General features: G+C 42.4%; 1 protein-coding gene across 1 annotated transcript in view; it reads right to left on the bottom strand.

Moving 5' to 3' along the window:
- Positions 1-715: 715 nt before the first annotated feature.
- LOC117397947 (5-hydroxytryptamine receptor 7) overlaps positions 716-20,558 on the bottom strand; it is a 29,417-nt gene continuing 9,574 nt past the window's right edge. The window contains exon 2 of the mRNA XM_033996923.3: positions 716-4,723. Within this exon, the coding sequence (XP_033852814.2) occupies positions 3,985-4,723 (739 nt within the window). The 3' untranslated portion in view covers positions 716-3,984. The remainder of the gene's footprint in view (positions 4,724-20,558) is intronic.

Here is a 20,558-nt window from a genome sequence, read left to right on the forward strand (position 1 = left end):
GGCCAACATTCTTTTACTACTCAATAATGGAATGGCAAATAAAACTCAGTGGATTACAAGGATTATTACAGACAGACAGAGGCAAATAAATCGCTTTTAAAGACTGTCGTATAACAGTGATAATGGCATTGCTGTGGCTTGTGCTTCAGTAATAATGGAACTCAAGTAACGAGGGAGTCCAAAGTCAAATAACGCGCTCCACCTGAAAAGCCAGAGGTAAAATAAAATAAAATGGCAATGAATTCCACTGAAAAAAAAAAAACAATTAAAGAGGAAACAATTAAACTGTGAATAACTTGCACTGGCTAAATATCAAAAAGTGACATGTTAAAACTGAGCAGCATTTTCAAATGAATTGCATTTAATTAAGTCTTAACTAAACAGCTTAAATAAACTTAAATAAACAGCCCCTCCATCCTGCCATGAGCGCAAGTCAAATCTGAGAACACACGCCGAAATTATGGAGATTTGTTTCCTTCGGCTGGTCTGGAGAACAGGGACTCTTTTGATGCGTTTCTACACTGAATAAAAAAAGCCGATCTGTGTCAAATAAAATTCAGCAGGGTCACCAAAAGCGTGCGTTAGATGGAAATAACCATTCCTGACTTGGATTTGAATTACAGAACATGAACCCAAACACACTTTATAGACTCACAATTCAGTGAACAAACCACATAACAAAAAGCCAATGAATAAAAAAACAAAACACAGCTGGTTAATAAATATCTTTTATGACAAATATATGTACAACGTATGATACAGAAAGCGATCACTGCAGATGGAGATATGCAGCGTTGTCCCTTTGCTTCTTGTGTGTGTTACAGATTTACGATCATGAGAACGAAGTTGAACCAGCGTGCAACCTGGGTAAACATGAATAAAAAAAACAAATCTTCTGTTTGATCGTTGCTTGGTTCTGCTCAAGATTCAATATTTGATTCAAAACTGCAAAGACAAATCAGAAGGGATCCCATGCTATTTAAATGAATGTAATAACACAAAACCCTTTTCATTACAGCATAAATACAGTATGCACTGCCTGGCCACTTTATTAGGACCTGCACTTCATATCAGGTTGGGCCACAGTTAGCCCTGATTCACAGCATTCTTCTGAAACCATTAATGCACAATTCTGGTGCACAGCAATTCTGGTACATAGTAGCCATCGCCATCAGCGGACAAATGCAGCATTACTGGGTGGAATTAATCAGTAACGATGCTTAAGTAAACTATGGCATTCGACCAGCCTTCCAGCGTAATCAAGGGACCCAGGGTATACCAAGAGAACATGCCCCACACCTGGGTGATGCCAAATCCAATCACAGTCACAGTCATTTTGCTTGGTTGTAGATTCAAATTTCATTATTTATATATATATATATATATATATACCTGTACCTTTTTTGCAATGTTTGCAATCATTCCTAGCAGTTTTCGGTCATAGATATAACACAGGCTAGATCAGCCAGAGTGGTGTTACTCAGGGCCATCTAGTGAAAAGCAATTGTGGGGACGGCGCTCAATTGGCCGAGCGTCGCCCGGGGGGAGGGAGGGTTAGGTCGGCTCACCGCGCACCAGCGACCCCTGTAGTCTGGCCGGGCGCCTGCGGGCTTGCCTATAAGCTGCCCAGAACTGCGTTGTCCTCCGACGCTGTAGCTCTTGGGTGGCTGCATGGTGAGTCCGCAGTGTGAAAAAAAGCGGTCGGCTGACGGCACACGCTTCAGAGGACAGCGTGTGTTTGTCTTCACCGCTCCTGAGTCAGCGCAGGGGCGGGAGCGGTGAGCTGAGCCTAAAAATAATTGGTCATTTCAAATTGGGGAGAAAATAATAATAAATAATTGGCTTCAATGTGACAATACAAAGAGAAGTTATTCTTGCACGTTCGGTTGTATGTTGGCCACAGGCTCAAATATGAGGCAACCAAAATGCGAAATGTTGAAAAAGGACATTAGCTAGTGAGCCTGGTAAATAATGATCTGAGCAGAACTATACAAAGAACAAAAAGGAATCGAAGTACTCTGGAAATATTGATGGGTATTATAGAAAATCCCTTTCATGTTTTTCATCCTTGAACTGTAGCTGAATTCAAGACTCTAGGAGCCTTACTACACGTGGCTTACCTTTCCTCAGATTTACTTATATACATGATGCTTAATGCCTTATATACACAGGATAATAGTTTCCTGTAATTACAATTATTATACAATTTACATTTTTAAATACTTCTATTGTATTGCCACTAAGCCCTTGCTGTACCGTGCAACGATCTCCTCCTAGCATCTGATGGGTTAATAATACTGACATCAGCATAATCTACAGTATGCTGGGTCATATTTTCAAAGCATTTCCCCTTTAATTAACACCTATTTTCTGAAATAGGTCAAAACTAAAACAAAAAAAACCAAAGTTATATATTTCAATTCCTTTTAAGCGCCCTCAGTGTTTTTGGCATCTCAATTTGGAAAACAAAACAGTTAATTCAAGAATGGAGGAAACGCTTTGAAAATAAAGCCCCTACTTCCCTCTTGACCAGAGGGCTTGCTCTGTAGTTGAACGGTAAGACATTTGTCTCTGAACTCTGAGGTAAGCAGAACAGCCCTTGCCTCCCTATTCAATTCGATGGGCTGAGATGCCAAGCTATTACAGCCTGATCAATAATAATTCTTTCAACACTGCAGATCCGTACAGAGGCCACGGAAAGAAAACTCCACTCAAAACAGTAGACCCGGAAATGAATCATGTGTATACCAATTCAAGCACAGATGAAAAAAAAAAAATGACCTTATTAATTACTTTGGTAATTATTACCCGGTCAATAATATGCAGTATTATTAATCTTAATCATAGCACATTAGAAACAGGATTTGGCAAATACAATCTGTAAACAACTGGGATTTATGTACACTTTTGCGGACGGCCCGTCACATACTGTATCTGAGGAATTTGTTATTATTTATGAAACATCTGTAACAACAGTTTCAGACAGAAATCATGACAGATATAGAGGGCTGACAGTGGGCGCTCACTTGGCAGGTGCTTCCCGAATTCACTGTCCAAGTGAATTAAATTAAATTTGATCTGTGATAAAATCTAAGTCTCCTGAATGCTGAAGGATCTCTCCGGAACAACTTAAGCACCTGCACACCTGCACACCTGTATACAGATCAGTTCAGTACTTATACAGGGTCTTCTTATGTTTCCTGATTGGTAAAGTCATATAAATAATTTCACAGCTGTAATTCAATTAGAGCAAACTGAGTATCTGAAAGAACCCCCTGGTCCTTACAAGTTTCCCAAAAAGGTTTTTGCTGGGTTTTGCTGATCATTGGAGTGGAATGGATCTTGCAGGGGGGGGGTCAGAGTTTTTCAAGCGTAAAAAGGAAACTGTGCCTCCACTTAATGACACACATGAAGGAGTCTCCTTTCTCTGAGCACAGAGAAGCCGGACGGCTTGCCCCGGGTATCTTACGCTCATGAGATTTCTTACCCGTTAGTGAACATCAAATCAACTGTCTGACGTGGTCATTAATCCGATAAACCCCACGGTAGAAGAATCTTATGAAAACACATTTGCTCGTCTCCCGTACAAATAGAATAGTGCAATATGTTACAGTGTAGCTGCAGGTACTGATTTAAAGCTGTAGTGTTTGGCTCAGTTTCACACTCCCCACTTTCAAATACAATGCTAACCCAATAGCGAGCAGGAGGACAGAAGATCATCGGGTCACCCCTATCCCCGCTGTCTAGCCCATATGGACCAGAAGGGGCCACTGATGAACCCTAAATTCAATCACCAAACGAAATCCACATTTTGTTTCTTCTGTTTGATTTCCCAGGATCTTTCAGAAAAAAGATCTTCCATACGTGCCCGAAATCCCAGAAAAACTTCCTTGCAATACAAAAAAAAATATCTAATGATTACAACTCTCCCAAAAGAAATAGCAGGGTGGCCAGGATGTTCCCCCAACTCTCGATTTAAAGTCGTCAAACTTTCAGCGCCTCGTGCACCCCGACGGCCGACAGCCTGCGGTTGATGTTTCGATAGCGGCAGCGTAGGAGGTCCTTGTAGGTGGATCTCAAGCCCCGGTTGAAGAAGGCGTAGATGAACGGGTTCATCAGAGAGTTGGTGTAACCAAACCACAGTAGCATGCGTTCCAGCCAGATAGGGATACAGCTGCACAGCACCCCGCAGATGAAGGGCCTAGCGGTGGTGAGGATGAAGAAGGGCAGCCAACAGATTGAGAAGACCCCAACTATGACCCCCAGGGTGGTGGCTGCCTTCTGCTCCCTCTTGAAGATGGAGATGTTCTTCCGTTCCCGGCCCAGGAAGCGGGACAGGACTCCGCACTCCTCGGCCACCCCTGGGGGTTTCAGCCCCTGCATCTTGAGACCCTCTTGGGTCACCGTCTCCAGATCGTTCCTCCGAGGGAAGCCGGCAAAGCGGTGTTTGGCGACGCTCTTGCGGGCCGCGCGGAAGATCTTGTAGTACATGATGAGCATGACGGCCATGGGGATGTAGAAAGCCACGGCCGTGGAGTAGATGGTGTAGCCGAAGTCCTGGCTGATCAGGCACACCCCGCCCTTGTTGATGTTTTGAGCCCAGCCGAAGAACGGAGGGAAGGAGATGGAAGCCGACACCAGCCATACCCCCGCAATCATCTTCGCCATCAGCTGCCCGTTCTGCCTGGCCGGGTAGGTGAGGGGTCGGGTGATGCCCAGGTACCTAGGAGAGACAAATGCAGATTTGTGAACGGAAGGGAAATTAGGCTCGCCAGTTCAAGCTGATTCACAGAACAACCACACAAATTCAAATTCCTCTGGCCTTGGATTTAAATGTTTTCAAGTAATAGTAGAATTTCAGGAGGATTGCAATGATTTTTATTTGAAAAGGAGGCATTTATAAGGGAGTTCAACTCCAGGTCAGCAGACACCCAGAAAACAGAAACAAGCATTACTTATACATTTCCTGAAGCTGTGTGGCTCTGACAGAAATGTGAAACCCTTCAACATGCATTAGGACTCGGAATGAAAACATGATGAAATATTAAGGTGATGAACAGCTGCCCATCTTTTGCAATATGAACACAGCAAGTTTACACAGCTACATTACACTCAATATTGCATGGGGACCAAATGAATCAGCTAAATAAACATTTGCTAAGAGGAAAGTGACAGCGAGGAAAACACAGGGAACTCCAATAGGTGCGGACCAACATGGAATAGAAGGCTGCTCTATATTATTGTACCTATTAATAGAATAAAAAAGTTCAACTACACAATCATAAGGGAAGTCTTGAAAATTATACTAAAGCTAAAAAAGAGGGAATTTATTTAAAATCAAGGAAAACTTCGGTCTTCACATCGAAGTTTTAAAAACTGGTGGCCTCAATATAGCTTTCAGAATCATTGATAACCTTTAAGTACATCTGGTACACCAGAGTGTAACCATTAACCTGTCCCCCCTGCAACACTCTGCCCTTACTCGATGAACTAAATACCCCATGCATTGTATTTGGTGTTATTACTGCTGTAAATTGCTTTTGCCGTGTTGTGTTCGGTTTGAAATAAAAGTAAATACTAGGCTCAAATTTGCAGTACAGCTTTAGTAAATAGACCCAGTGTTATTTCTAAATATTTACCGGGGTTAAAGAGAGTTTAGCCAGCCACTTACAGAGCAGAACTAACACTGAACCTCTCCAGACCCTACGCATTTTCTAATGTGTTACTATACACTTAAGTAATGTGTTTATTTAACTCAGACTACCAGCTGAACAGCCAGGTACTACTTTGCTTTGAAAGATATACACCATTACATTCTCTGTTGTGCAGCTTTAGCAAAAATGTTTGCATCACCTACAATTTTAGGATTGAGACATCATTTAAAATATATATATATATATATATATATAGTGTAACACAGCAGGGAGGGGGTTAAAGCCTCCCTGAGTGGAAAACATGTGCAGAATGCACATTTGTTTAGTTTAATTGTTTTGGTTGATTGTTTCATTGATTTGTTAATTGTTTTATTATTAATTATCCCCTGCACCTGGTAGCTATTGTTAAATTAAAACCAGGTGCAGGGTATTTAAGAGAGGCAGCTAGTCTGCTCAAGGCTGCTGAGGAGAAGGAGACAGAAAGGTGTGCTCTGCTTCCTGGCAGTCATGAGCTAAAAAGTAAGTGCTGTATAAAGCCAGTGTGTTTTGTAAGGACGGGGAAACAGTGTAGCTGTCCCGTGTTAGCCAGGGTGTTCCTGTGTGTTAGTTAGTGCTCGTACCGAGCTAGGTGTTTATTTTGTGTGTTTTGTTTGATTTTTTGTGTTGATTAAAAATAGCGCACCAGCGCTTAAAATCCATTTCTGTGTGCCGGGTCTATTTTTAAAGGGGCAACGAACTCGAGCGAGGGTGAACCTTTTACTATATATATATATATATATATATATATATATGAACAGAAGTTATATCTTTTTATTTAACATCATGTAACCAAAGAAACTACAAAAAGATGTCGCAAAAGTCTACTGGAAGATATAATACTAGTAGTACACTATTTCATGTTAGATTTCGAAATGTCACATATGTTTACATTGTTTTCAGTTTTTCGTGAAGAATACAGAAAACTACAAAGCGGTGGTATGTAATTCAATATGTTAACGAAACATTATTCGAATGAAGCCTGCTGAATAATGTTACGCTCCAAACACTAAAATAGGTCACACTTGGGTTATCATGAATTGGGACCGTTTTAGCTATTCCTGCGGCTGTGTTTTTCCAGTGTCAGTTTTCGATACAGCTCTGTGTTTGTCTGTCTTTACATTTTCTGGCCTTATAATCCAACTGTGAATCTACAGCTATGGCGAAAACGTTTGATTCACCCTGTAGAATGAACATATTGAATTACACACCGCTTTGTAGTTTTCCTTATACTTGTTGACGTTTCAAAATCTGACATGAACTACTGTACTGCTATTATGGCTTCCGGTAGACCTTTGCAATATAATGTCATAGTTTCTTTGATTTTGTGATGTTAAATAAAAGATCAAAATTATGTTCATATAGTTTTATTTTTTACTTTTATTATGTCGCAACCCTAAAATTCTAGGTGATGCAAAACTTTTGGCCACACCTATCAGTAATACAAATTCAAAACGTTTCCCGTTTCTGTGTAAATGGGCTGCCCCTTATTGGATAATCAAACCGAATCTGTGACACTATATATAAAAAAGGGGCATCTCCCTCATAACCGTATAGAACATTTTGGGACTTTCACCCAAACTGAAGGAACGTTGCCATCTGCCAATGGGACTGACTTGAAAGCAGCTTGCAATCAGACTGGTCCGTTTCCATCAGCAGCAGATCTGAGATGAAACCCATTTCAATGGGGACCCATGAGCGTCCAATGAGGAGGATGCATGAGGCGGGTTCTAAATATCAAACCGAGGGCTGTCAAAATATTACAACATCAGGGAAATGTTGGAGCTTGATGAATTAGTTTAATAGGCGCAATTATACACAAAATGCATACAGGTGATCGTGGACTTTTGTGTAATGTCCGGTTGCAGATTCGTAAAGATTTAATGAAAAGATTATAAGTACAAAGCTATGATTAAGGTTGCAGCTGTATGTGGGCAGTGTTTGCTGCTAGAATGCTTTATTGCCTGAGACAGGGGCAATAAAATGAGCAGAACTGACCTCACCTGACCTGGTGCAAGTAACGGTTGCTTGGTTAAGGCATTACTGACACACAGAGATAAGCCAGCAACTAAGCTTTGCATGCAAGGGGTGTAAAAACGGTATAAAACAGCAGCACTCGGAGGTGCATTGGAGAAGCATCAGGATCCTCCATGAACACACACCAGCACTGTGTCCGATGCTTCTTCCACAAATTAGTATCTGATATCACTGTTTCATTCCTGTTAATAACTAGTGGCCTCATTATTGTGTCTAGTGAATAATGGTTAAGCTGTAAAAGTGTGACTTTTTGATTATTGCTATCAATAAAGGAAACCTGTTAAATTCGGCATAAATCCTTGTTGTGTGCGCTCCTTCATACATCAGTAATTTACAGATTGTTGACTGCAGCTATGGGACACGTGGAAGCCCTAGCTTGATATTGGAACGAGATTAGATTAGGTTTTACAGTTTCATGATACTGATGGAAATGTGGCTTTAGAGAAGGAAGGGTATCCCTCCAGAATCATACTGAAACCTTGTCAGTGCCTGCCCCCTATTGACACTGCTATGGCAGGTCTTTCTAATTCTGTACTTACAGCACAGTATCGGCACACTGTTTGTAGTCATCTGCCTATGAATGTGTATCGAAATACAGGTCAGTGTATTTATGGAAACGACAGTTAGGCCAGACCTGTTTAAACACGGTTTTCGTGATAGTGTGACTGCGGAATCTGTGTACAGTCAGTTGCAACAGCAGACTCTGTAAAGAAACCCAAGGTCTCATACAATGGGGCTGTGGTGATGGTATGTATTCTGCACACAGCTGGTACAAGCGTATGACTCAAGCAGCTCTTATCTTTGTATTGCTGTGCCTGTGCAATACTGGCCACAGGTGTTGCAACAGAATGTGTTTTATAGTATTTCCTTCCAAAAGGATCCAACAGCCAAGGTAACATAAATATAACAGATCCAATAGTGCTAGAGGTTTGGTACCTATTCCAGTTCCATTCACGCTTTAAGTTTGTTTTAAGGAATGTTTTGTTAATTACTGTTTTCTTTTTAAAAGCTCACTTTTACAAGTGAAACTTTTTTTTTTAGAGAGGGTTTTTAGAGTGTATTCTCATTTTTGAAAGGACGGTTTAACCTTTGATAAAAACAGTCCTTGGAAACATTCCTTAAAATAGTCCTTAACATTTTGTGAACAGGGCTCTACAAGCCAAAGACTTTACCTTGTCTAATCCATACAGTACTATAGTGTTTTCTCTGCGTTCTCATGCTTTTAATACACTTGGCAATATTGTATAAGCGTATTACCTGGAGAGAGCAAGATAAAAAAAAATCTTTTCTTTTTTATTAAAGCTGTAACCTGATTTTATCTTATCAAACACGTGCACAGATATTATTTGACTGACGGAAAACAATCTAAAAAAATAAATCTATACAAGCCTGCAGTGAAGTTAACTTGGTCATACAGTACAGATTCCTGCTTCATTTGGAAGCATTGATGGGATTTCAGCAGTTCGTTTATTACTTTATTTATTTGAGTTTTTGCCACATCGTAGCAGTTCAAGTCCTGCACATGCTGTGTGCCCTCTATATTATAGAGTTAAAAACATATACACAACAGTCCAAACCCTGATCCCATTGGCCACACAGCAATAGTTCAATTAAAAACCCAAGCAGTTGAAACGAAATCGCATTTCAAGATTTTTATTTGACCCTTTCAGTCCTGGCGGGACCACAAGATCCCAACTTGTCTTGACAGTTTCAAAGAACACCACGGCCTGTTAGAAGGAAAGAAGTTTCTGTATCGTAGTGATATAATGGCAAGTAAGAAAAATATGAGAGCAGCTGTACTGTTATACAAATGAGCGCAAACATGTTTTGACATGGGAGGCCAAAGATTCCTTCACTGTAATCTCACAAGTTAATTTTTAAATATGTGAGGTTCAGAGTTCATAAAGTACTGACAGGACTCCAAAGTCCCATTTAAAAAAAATATATATGTAAAATATATTTTCTAGTCCTGTGTTCGTGTATAAAGGAGTTCCTTTTTGAATTCTATAACTTTGTTTTTTAATTCTATAACTTTCTTCAGCTCGACAAAAATAAGTCAAGACTGAAAGCAATGCGACAAGAGGACTGCTAGTTGGTTTATCTTTTAGAAAAGCAAAAATTAATGTGTTTATAACAGCTCCCATTGAACACAATTACATTTAATACAGTACATTTAACATGCGTTTCCAAAAAAAAAAAGATGAACAACAGCCCAGACTATACAAGTTACAAAATAAACAATTGCAAAATGGTCCCAAACACTGTGCCAGCTTTGAGTTAACAGCCTGGTTACTAAGAGGCAGACCTTATTCGATCATGTCAAACTATTCCAAATGACACTTACTTTAAAGGTCATTCCCATCTAGGGAAAGCAACCGGCTTGCCGCTCCACAGACTGTAGCTTCCTTAAAGAAATACTGACCTGCATTTCCAGAGAATGTCCTAACTAGTGAAAGCATAGCCAAGTGAAGTAAACCATACTAAAATCATAGGAAAGTGCACACTTACAGAAAAAAGGTGTTTAAAAACAAAATCCCATTATAATCGCATCACAGTCCCAGTGGTATGACCCTGAAGAAAACCCAGCTAGCAGAACCATTAGCTGAGCACAGCATTACCAGCAATGGTATCAGAACACAACAGTGCACAGTACAGTGGTTTGGTGCTGACACTGCAGTGGATCACTAGCAATGTGTATTGTGTGTTCAGACCATTGTGACACCACTGGACCTGTTCTATCAATGGCAGACTCTTGAGACTGTAGCTGCCTTTGTGCTGGCGTTGCTCCTTAATACACCCCCTTAATACACCACCCTATCGCTCCAACCTGCTGACCCGCTATGTCCCTGCACGCAAGCTGAGGTCCTCTGACTCTGGCCTGCTTGTTATACCCAAGCAAAAGCACACCCCACTCGGAGAGCGCTCTCTTAGCTTCATGGCCCCGACTCTCTGTGCCACTCCCACAGTCGCTTGCTTCAAAAACTCAACTCTCGAGATCCACTTGTTCTCTCTTGCTTTCCATGCTCTTCAAGCCTGATATCTGTTATCAGCTGCTGTCTAAATTGCTATTTCAGGTTTTTTCACTCCATCTTATTCATATGATCCTGTATGACACACGCACCCATAATGTTTAGAATTCACATCCTAGCCTTGTATTCAATGTATTATGCTTGTATTTAATGTATTTGCATTGTTTTTTACTGTTTGTATTTAATGTTCTATGCCCTGTATTTCACTGTATTTAATGTATTTGCATTGTTTTTTACTGTTTGTATTTAATGTTCTATGCCCTGTATTTCACTGTATTTAATGTATTATGCATTGTTTTTTACTGTTTGTATTTAATGTACTATGCCCTGTATTTCACTGTATTTAATGTATTATGCATTGTTCCTCACTATCTTGTAAAGCGCTTTGTGATGGTGGTCCACTATGAAAGGCGCTATATAAAATAAATATTGATTGATTGATTGATTGATTGATTGATTGACCATTGCATTGGCTCAGAATACCAATTGCTAAGGGCTGCGGTCACTCAATTCTTTTTAATGACTATGGTCAGTTATCTCATGATAAAGTGCTGGTCTTATCGCTGTAGTGCTGCTAACTACATTCCTCTCTTTACCAACAGGCAATGCAATGTGATAAACCATTCTAGATGCTGTTCGTGCTATTCTGCAATGTGCGCGCTCTCTGCCTCTGGTACTGTAATTCGTTGCTGTTATCTCAGGCATCCTGTCATATGCATCCCTTGTATTATATTGCAATTTTCCTGCAGTTGCCTGGTAATGTTGTGCAGCCATGTACGTTATATGGGATAACAGAGCCTTTTATCAGGTTGTCAGGTCATTGGCGTAATACTGTTTAAACATAAGCTTGGTAATGTTCATTGGCTCTTAGGTCACGCATTTGTTGGATTAGACATTATTTAAAAGGTACTTTAACTGTTGACAATTGCTAATGTTAACAAAACATATTTATTTTTTGATAATGGTTAGTTAATGTATAACTACCTATTCAGAGACTATTAAAATGAAAGCCAACGTCAGACACCAACTTTATCAAATCATTGAAATGCAGGTTTTATTTAAAGGTATTATTGTAGTAATGTGCAGTCATTCAGAATGGCTTTTGAGAAGCGGTTGTCATTGAATTTACATTGAAGACATTGAGAAAGACTGTGTCATTGAATTTATTACAGTTCTTTAAGTATTGCTATTGAAATGTTTGTCTTTCAGTATTTCTAACGAGGTAGTGGTCATGCAAATGAGAATTTATTTTACCTTTTCAGCTTTATTATTTGATGTTTTATTACAAATAGGTTAATATAGATTTAAAAAGTAAAATGAACATTTTTGTATGTGTTATTAGAGAGGTTGTTAAATATTGAAAAAGTGGTACTTAAATAAATAAATGTGTGAAAAAAATATCCTAAAAAAAACACTGAAATAAAAGCATGTGTTGTGTGTTAAAGCACAAAAAGCATTATCAGAGTTAAAAAAAACTAGAGTTAAGCAATAGCAACGTGCCACAAACACACGAGAGCATAAAAAGCAAGGAGCATTCGCTCTGTGCAGTTTGCTAAATGGCCAACACTCCCTAACGAACATCTTCCCCTTCCTGGGTCAAAGGTTGCTGGAGACATTCCCTTACAGCAATAAAGAAACATTGCCACTGTGGCATCCAGCTGCAAATACTGTAAAACACCAGGAAGGGTTGGTGTGTGTGTGTAATCTGTACATCCTATAGTACAGTCTAGAGTTCAATCAGAAACTCTGTACATTTAAGAAAACGGTGCCAGTTTTAGCTACTCCTGCAACTGGGTTTTTCCTATGTCAGTTTTAGATACAGCTGTGTGTTTGCCTGTCTTTACATTGTTTGGTCTTATAATCCAACTGTGAAGCTACACTGTGCCCCAAATCTTCCTGTCACACAGTTCACAAGCAGAAATTAGACTTGATTCTCAGGCAGACTGATTATTTATAAGACACCGATGACTAATACCTTCAGCCTTTTGCACAGAATTGCGAAATTACAGAATGCAGTACTATAAGAGGCCTGGTGGTCCAGTGGTTGAAGAGCCAGGTGGTTCCCAGTTCAATCCCCGCTCAGACACTGACTCGCTGTGTGTGACCCTGAGCAAGTCACTTAACCTCCCTGTGCGCCCTCCTTCGGATTAGACGTCAAACAAACGAGGTGCTATTGGAAGTGACTCTGCAGCAGCAGCTGTGATGCAAACTTCTCCCCAAGCCTCTGTAAGTCGCTTTGGATAAAAACGCCTGCTAAATGACTAAATAATAATTATAATAATAGAATGCGCAGGTACAGTACATACTGGATTGTGCATATCATTGACCAATAAAGTGTAATTAAATGTTGCTGTTATTTATTTATTTATTTTTTCTTCTTAGCGTTTGTAATCATTCCGAGTGGTTCTCATTCCAATTACTTAAATACTGTTTTTTTTTTTATTATATTATATTATCTTTTTATAATTTTGTGTTCGGATGCTTTCACTGTGAGCTCAGGATCTGCTTTTCAGTTCCAGCTGGCTGCAGAGTATACCCGATGTAGGTCGGAGGTTAGACATGATTCTGAGAGCTCTATTGCTTTATAAAGCCACCAGGAACTGATGACAAAATGAAAACGATACAACGTGATCAACCAGAAGAATACATTAGTAAAGACAACTGCGACGTTTCATGCCGGTTTTTGCACTTTAAAAGTTTAAGAGCTAACTGTAATACAAGCGCACATTCGGTGACAGTCCCAACCCCCCCCCCCCCCCCCAACATTTGCTGTTATTTTTCTTATTCATCATATTGCCGACGACCAATCGCTCCATCTGACACACATTGGATGTATTATGGGATGCCATCAACAGTTTTGCCAAGGGGGGGAAAAATTATATATATATATATATATATATATATATATATAGATATATATATATATATATAAATTATACGTCGAATGATCGTCAAGGAAAGGATTTATATTTGACCTCAGTCCATCGCGTCCCCACTGTGCGTCAGAGTTTCGCCTCCTCCTCCCCAGCCTCCACCTGTTTCCATGGTATTCTAATTGTGTTTAAGGGGTGTCACACAAGCAGAGCCACTAGCAAGCCAAATTAACACCCACCCACATTGGAATGCGATAGCCAGCCAATCAAATGATCACTCAGCATAGCGGTGACCAATTAGAATGCACGTAGAGTGAGTCATATAAGCGCATTAAATCTAACACTCACTTTTTTTTACTTTGCTTGGAGAATTCTTGTTGCTTGGCCGTTGGCTCTGCTTTCTAATCCAGGAGGCTGTGTGGTCCAGTGGTTAAAGAAAAGGGCTTGTAACCACGAGGTCCCCGGTTCAAATCCCACCTCAACCACTGACTCATTGTGTGACCCAGAGCAAGTCACTTAACCTCCTTGTGCTCCGTCTTTCGGGTGAGACGTAATTGTAAGTGACTCTGCAGCTCATGCATAGTTCACACACCCTAGTCTCTATAAGTCGCCTTGGATAAAGGCGTCTGCTAAATAAACAAATAATAAATAATATATATAAATTTACAGACAAAATAAAATACCATTTAGGGATCCCTGAGTTGCTCACATGGTAAAAGCACAGCCTCGTGGTGTACAGGGTGAGTCATACAGCGCTGGTTCGCAGAAGTAATCTTTTTTTTTTCCAGTTCAATTAAGCAATGAAAAAAAAAATAGTTCAGGTGTACCTGTTAGGTGGAGTCCTTGAGTGGATGGATTAGCTTCTTCCTGCGCATTAGGTATTGTTTAATCTTGAACAAACAGCACTGTGCAAAACGGGGCTCGTATTTCATATACAGTTGTAATGCTGTCAGTATTGTTTATCAGCCTGTTTGCTCGGGGATCAGGTGCTATGTGCATGTTATGACATGCCTGGACAATCCCAGCTTTTTTTATAGCTTGTAAAAAAAAAACGTATCGCTACAAAGATATAAAAAGAGATTGTTTGAGTTCAAAGAACAAAGGAAGCATCTGCTTATCAAAGACAATCCGAGGCTCAACTTCCAACACGGAGGCCATTCGACTTCTCTACTGAAGTTTTTTTTTTTTTTTTAGGGAAACACATTTTTGAGGGTAAAGTGAAGAACAAATATCTGGTGAGTCCCATACAGAATGAAGGCCCTCTAGTCACTTTATTGGGACTTGCACCTAATATCGGTTTGGGTCACTGTTTGCCCTCAACACAGCCTTGACATAGAAAAGACTCCTCAAGGAGCTGGAAGGTGTCTCAAGAGATGTTAATCTACACAATCATTAATGCATCGCTCTAGTTCATCCCAAACATGCTCAACTGCATTGAGATGAACATGTTGCCTTCACAGTGGCCATCTGGGCACAAGTGCAGCAATGCTCACCCAAACTACCGTTCGGAACTCCCAGACTAGTCAAGGGACCCTGGGTACGCCAGGAGAACATGCCCCACACCAGGGCCATGCCAAACCCAATCGGGTAGACAGGTCCTAATAAAGTGGCCAGGTGGCTCCTTGACTGGGGTGAAAATCTGCTTCTGCAAACGACCAATATTAAAAATACATAGTTAAATAATTGTAATGAAACAGCACAGCTGCTATCCCTGATTTTAGATGTGTCACTGCTGTATACAATATATATATATATATAAAAGGGAGCTGCATTAGTCACAGTGTGTATGCATGGAGTGATTGGATTTAGCTCCGGAGGTTGTCCGGTAATTGCAACCTGCTGTCAGCTTGCGACACAGGACACCACATCACTGCCTGGCTGCTCCAATGAGACGGAAATGCACTCAAAGACCTCGTCCAGCATCTCTCATTTGGCTGTGCTTTAAAAGCACAGGGTTTCACAGGTCTGTGAGTTTCTCTGAAGGCAATATGGGATGACAGAGCACTCAAATGAACAAGCACGCTGTTTCAAGGTAACTAGAGTTGATTCTGTTTTCTTGCCATTCATATATTCTCCATTATATTTCAGACCCTTCAGTGAATGCATCATCGATAAGGATCTAATCGCTCCTTTAACAGGATTTTAAAAACCTGCTGGCATTTTCCCTTAGGCGTGATTTATCAGTCTCCTTCTCCTAACCCTGAATTTAATTTTAAGGCAAGCGCTGATAAAGCCTGACAACAGAAGATGAGTTCCCTGTAACTAACGGTGTCACCATGAAATGGCTCAGAAATGCTCTGCAGTTTTATTGGAATCTACTGAAACTCATTTTAATAATCAACAGATTAAAAAACACAATCAAGCATAAGTTGATGAGGGGCTTTACGATGGACAATACAATTATCAACAAATCCCAAGCGGGCTGAACGATATTAAAAAGTTAGATTTCCCAGCAGAGTCCGTCGAGTAGTGTACTTGGACTATGAATACACTGCAGGATGACGTTTCCGCTGTGCTCTAGAAGACAAGGGAAATGAGACGCCTGAATGAGTTGAAAGGTCACGCTGTCAAGTGATCTGAAAGGAGCGAGGAAGGTTTGTTTAGTCCTGGCACCTTAGATTCTCCAGAGAAGCAGGTTGAAAGCCAGGTAAAGGCAGTGTGGAGTAGTGGTTAGGGCTCTGGACTCTTGACCGGAGGGTTGTGGGTTCAATCCCAGGTGGGGGACACTGCTGCTGTACCCTTGAGCAAGGTACTTTACCTAGACTGCTCCAGTAAAAACCCAACTGGGTAATTGTATGTTAAAATAATGTGACATCTTGCAACAATTGTAAGTCGCCCTGGATAAGGGCGTCTGCTAAGAAATTAAATGCAAAGAAGCAATTAAAACAACATCAGAAGCCGCCTGCTCTTGACCCTTTCTTAGGGTTCGTAAAGCTAACATTAGGAAATTTAATTCTGCTGCGCTAAAACAGCCCTCTCCATTTAGTTAGTGATACAGAACGTACAGGTACGTCAGTGAGAAGACATGAAAGTCCTCAAAATACCGGGAAGTGAATCTCACAAAAAATTCTACACATTTATATAGTACACACTAGAACCCAGTCGGTAACACTTTACATTAAGTGTCTCTAACTAGTGTGTATTTACAACGTTATTATGCATAGTTACAATGTACTTAATGTGTAAACCTTTTTTCATGATTTATATAAGTACACAATTGTATCAGAAAAGGGTTAGGGTTAGGGTTAGGGTTAGGTTTATATCGTGCAAAACACATGAAGTACATTGTAATTCTGCATAATAGCTTTGTAATTATGTGTAAGTACTCATGGATTTACTAATTAGAGTCACTGTCAAGTGTTACCACCCAGTTTGTTATTAGAATAATGTTTTACAGGACTGGCGTTAGGCACTGCAAAAGTATTGTGAACCCAAGTAGTTTATAAATACAATATTATGTCAAGCAACTGAACTACAGGGAGAGTAAGCTGCCTGCTTAACTGGTTTCACTGACACTCTGAAAGGGCACAATGCAAACGCTCCCATCATGAGACTTTGCAGGCCAATCAACGGCTAACACATGATATCAAGAAAGACATGTTGTGTTGGGGACGGGTAGCAGGAAATCTTGATAACAGACTCCGGGATGCTCGACTCCACGATGCAGATGGGACCGTTCTGTCTTTCCTTTTTTCCTTTTATTTTGATTGAGAGAAACCAGCAAGGAACGAATAACAGCAAATCTCAGCTACTGCAAGACAGCAGCGATTTAGAGCCTCAGTCAGTCCTTCAATCAGTGAAATGCGGCTGAACTGCTGAGTGAGGAGCTGAGATTAATTCCAGCACAATACGGCACCCGCGATGACTGCATTGCTTCTCTAGCCCCATGTAGCTTATAAAGATCAGTGGAGTGCACTTCACAGCCCTGATAAAAAGCTATCAGAGAAACACTGGGGGGCTGCGATCTAACGCTTACCCCTAACCCTAACTAACCCTAAACCTAACCCTAACTCTAACCCATAGTGTAACTATGTGCAAGTACACATGCATTTACTCAGCAACTACTACGTAAATACACAGTCATCAGAGACACTTAATGTAAAGTGTTGCCTTTGTTTGAAGGGCTCTATGAGCTCTCCCTGGCAATCGGTATGGTTCACTTAACCAAGAGCTCGGACACCTCTGTTGTAATCTACTGGAAGCCAGTATCTCTGCTTTATCAGTACTTCTCAAACAAGCCTGACAGTGACGTTCAACCTGCGCCATAGCTGTACATTCAAATTCAGAGACATCCTGTAACGTCAAAAGAGTAGGGCGACATGAACGGTCTGCACATGAAACTATAACCAGATCCTCTCGATAGCTGGTGCTGAAGCGCATCTGTAACGGGCAGCGCTGTGTGCTGCACTGCTGTTCCGGATTGTGTTCCCTGTCAGTGAGATGAGGCTGAAAGCTCTATAACCACCAATGCAGACGAGCCCGGCTCTTTTGTACAGCGGTTAAGACGCTTGCTTGCGGTGCGCGGGGTCGCTGGTTCTCACCCAGCCCTGTTACACATCCAGATTAAAATGCACCACAATTGAATTAGCACTTCTCTAGATACATGTAAAAGCATGTAAAGGTGTATGGAAGGACAAACAGAAAGATACCTTTAATAAGCAGTATTCGTGGATTATGAAGGTTACCTGACTGTAGAAAACACCAGGAGTTAATTAAAGACTGTAGTAAGGTGTGGCAATGTGCCCCGCCCCTGTGTGCATCTGTGTGTATGTGGCTTGTTATGTGTTGTGTGTTACGTATGTTAATGTTGGTGTATAGATTGGTACACGGGATATAAACGGGTCTGTGTTTCACGTGTATTTAAAGTGTAGATTTGTATTTAGGCACGAGGAGGGCACAAATCACTTCACGTGCTGGTTAAATGTAATATGTGAGCACGGGGTTGCACAGAATTAATTCACGTGCTGGGATTCAAGTGAATAATTAATTAGTAATTGAATCCCAGCACAACAGTATAAATAGGCACATTTTTAGTCACTCGTGGTTGGGTGTTCGGAAGAGGAGAACGGGTGAGAGAGAGAGGAGTAACTAAAAGCAAAGTAAAAACGTGCAAGATAAGTGTTTGTTCTCACCGTGTTTGTTTGTCTGTCCGTGCACCGTTTGTTTAGTGTCAGTCGTTTTGTTTGTCTTTTTATTTTGGCGTATAGTGCCGTGTCCTGTTTTTGTGTTCTGTTTAAACCTTTTATTTTGTTAATAAACGCTGAGTGCAGCCATTGCACTCAGCTCATCATCACCACCGTCTCTGTCTGTATTCCTTCCTGCTTCTGGTCGGACGCCACCCACTCTGGCCGTCTTTGTGACACGTGGTGTCATCGTGGGATAGCCGCGCCTCCAAGCGTCAGACCAGGAGGGGTCTGGATTAAAAAAAAAAAAAAAAAAAAAAATAATTATATTATGGCAGAAGACGCCATCAAACTGCGGTGCTGGTTCCTGGAGAATGCTGGGCTGGAGGCCCAGTCTCTGCCCATAATCGTCCGGGTCCTGTGGATGATGGACAGTGAGAGATGGGAGGCATATCAGGAGGAACACACCCCAAACACCTTGGAGGAAGGTGTGGAGTTTCTCCTCAGCTACCTGGAGGCAACGATTAAAGGAACAGCAGCCCAGGTAGCAGGCCCACCAGCAGAGGGTGAATGCCTGCTGTCCCCATCTCCACCAGCAGAGGGTGAGTACCTGCTGTCCCCATCTCCACCAGCAGAGGGTGAATGCCTGCTGGTTTTGCCTCCACAGCCTGAGTGGGAGGAACCTGAACGTCCTACGCCTGAGTGGGAGGAGCCCGAACGTCCTACGCCTGAGTGGGAGGAGCCCGAACGTCCTACGCCTGAGTGGGGGGAGCCCGAACGTCCACAGCCCAAGAGGGGGGAGTCGGTGCGTCCACAGCCCAAAAGGGAGGAGTCGGTGCGTCCACAGCCCAAAAGGGAGGAGTCGGTGCGTCCACAGCCCAAAAGGGAGGAGTCGGTGCGTCCACAGCCCAAAAGGGAGGAGTCGGTGCGTCCACAGCCCAAAGGGAGGCAAGTCGGGGTTTCCACAGCCCTGGGACCCAAGCCACCAGCAGAGGGAAAATGCCTGCTGGTTCAGCCCCAAGAGCCGGAAGGGGAGGAGTTACAGGCCCAACCCCCTGAAAATTTTTGGGGGGGAGAGGGGCAGGAGGCTGGTGTCCCCCAGCAGCCTCTATTCATGCTGCTGAAGGCAGCACGGGGCGCACCAGCCCAGCCGCCACAGCGGAGGGAGCCAGCGCCGCCAGGAGCAGAGGAGCTGCCTCTGTCTCCGCCACCTCCACCGGAAGGAGCAGAGGAGCAGGAGCTGCCTCTGCCTCCGCCACCTCCACCGCTTCCTCCGCCAGGAGCAGAGGAGCTGGAGCTGCCTCTGCCTCCACCCCCACCAGGAGCAGAGGAGCTGGAGCTGCCTCTGCCTCCACCCCCACCAGGAGCAGAGGAGCTGGAGCTGCCTCTGCCTCCACCACCGCCAGGAGCAGAGGAGCAGGAGCTGCCTCTGCCTCCACCACCGCCAGGAGCAGAGGAGCTGGAGCTGCCTCTGCTTCCGCCACCGCCCGGAGCAGAGGAGCAGGAGCTGCCTCTGCTGCCCGTACCTCCACAGGGAGTACGGTGGCCGGAGCCCCAGAAAGGGGAGCTGCCGGCCACGAAGAAGGGGGACGAGGTCTGGAGACCACTTTCCCCAGCAGCAGTTTCGCTGCAGGAGTTCTTGTGGCCGGAGCCCCACAGGAGGGAGCTGCCGGCTACGAAGAAGGGGGAGGTCGGGGGACCACCTGCCCCCGCAGCTTTTTCGCTGCAGGACGGGACCAGCAGGCTGTCAGCCGTGCCACTACCGGCAGGGGTGCTGACAGCATTGCCAGCCATGGGCCCACTGAA

Source organism: Acipenser ruthenus, chromosome 46 (genome assembly GCF_902713425.1).
Source record: "Acipenser ruthenus chromosome 46, fAciRut3.2 maternal haplotype, whole genome shotgun sequence".
NCBI lineage: Eukaryota > Metazoa > Chordata > Actinopteri > Acipenseriformes > Acipenseridae > Acipenser > Acipenser ruthenus.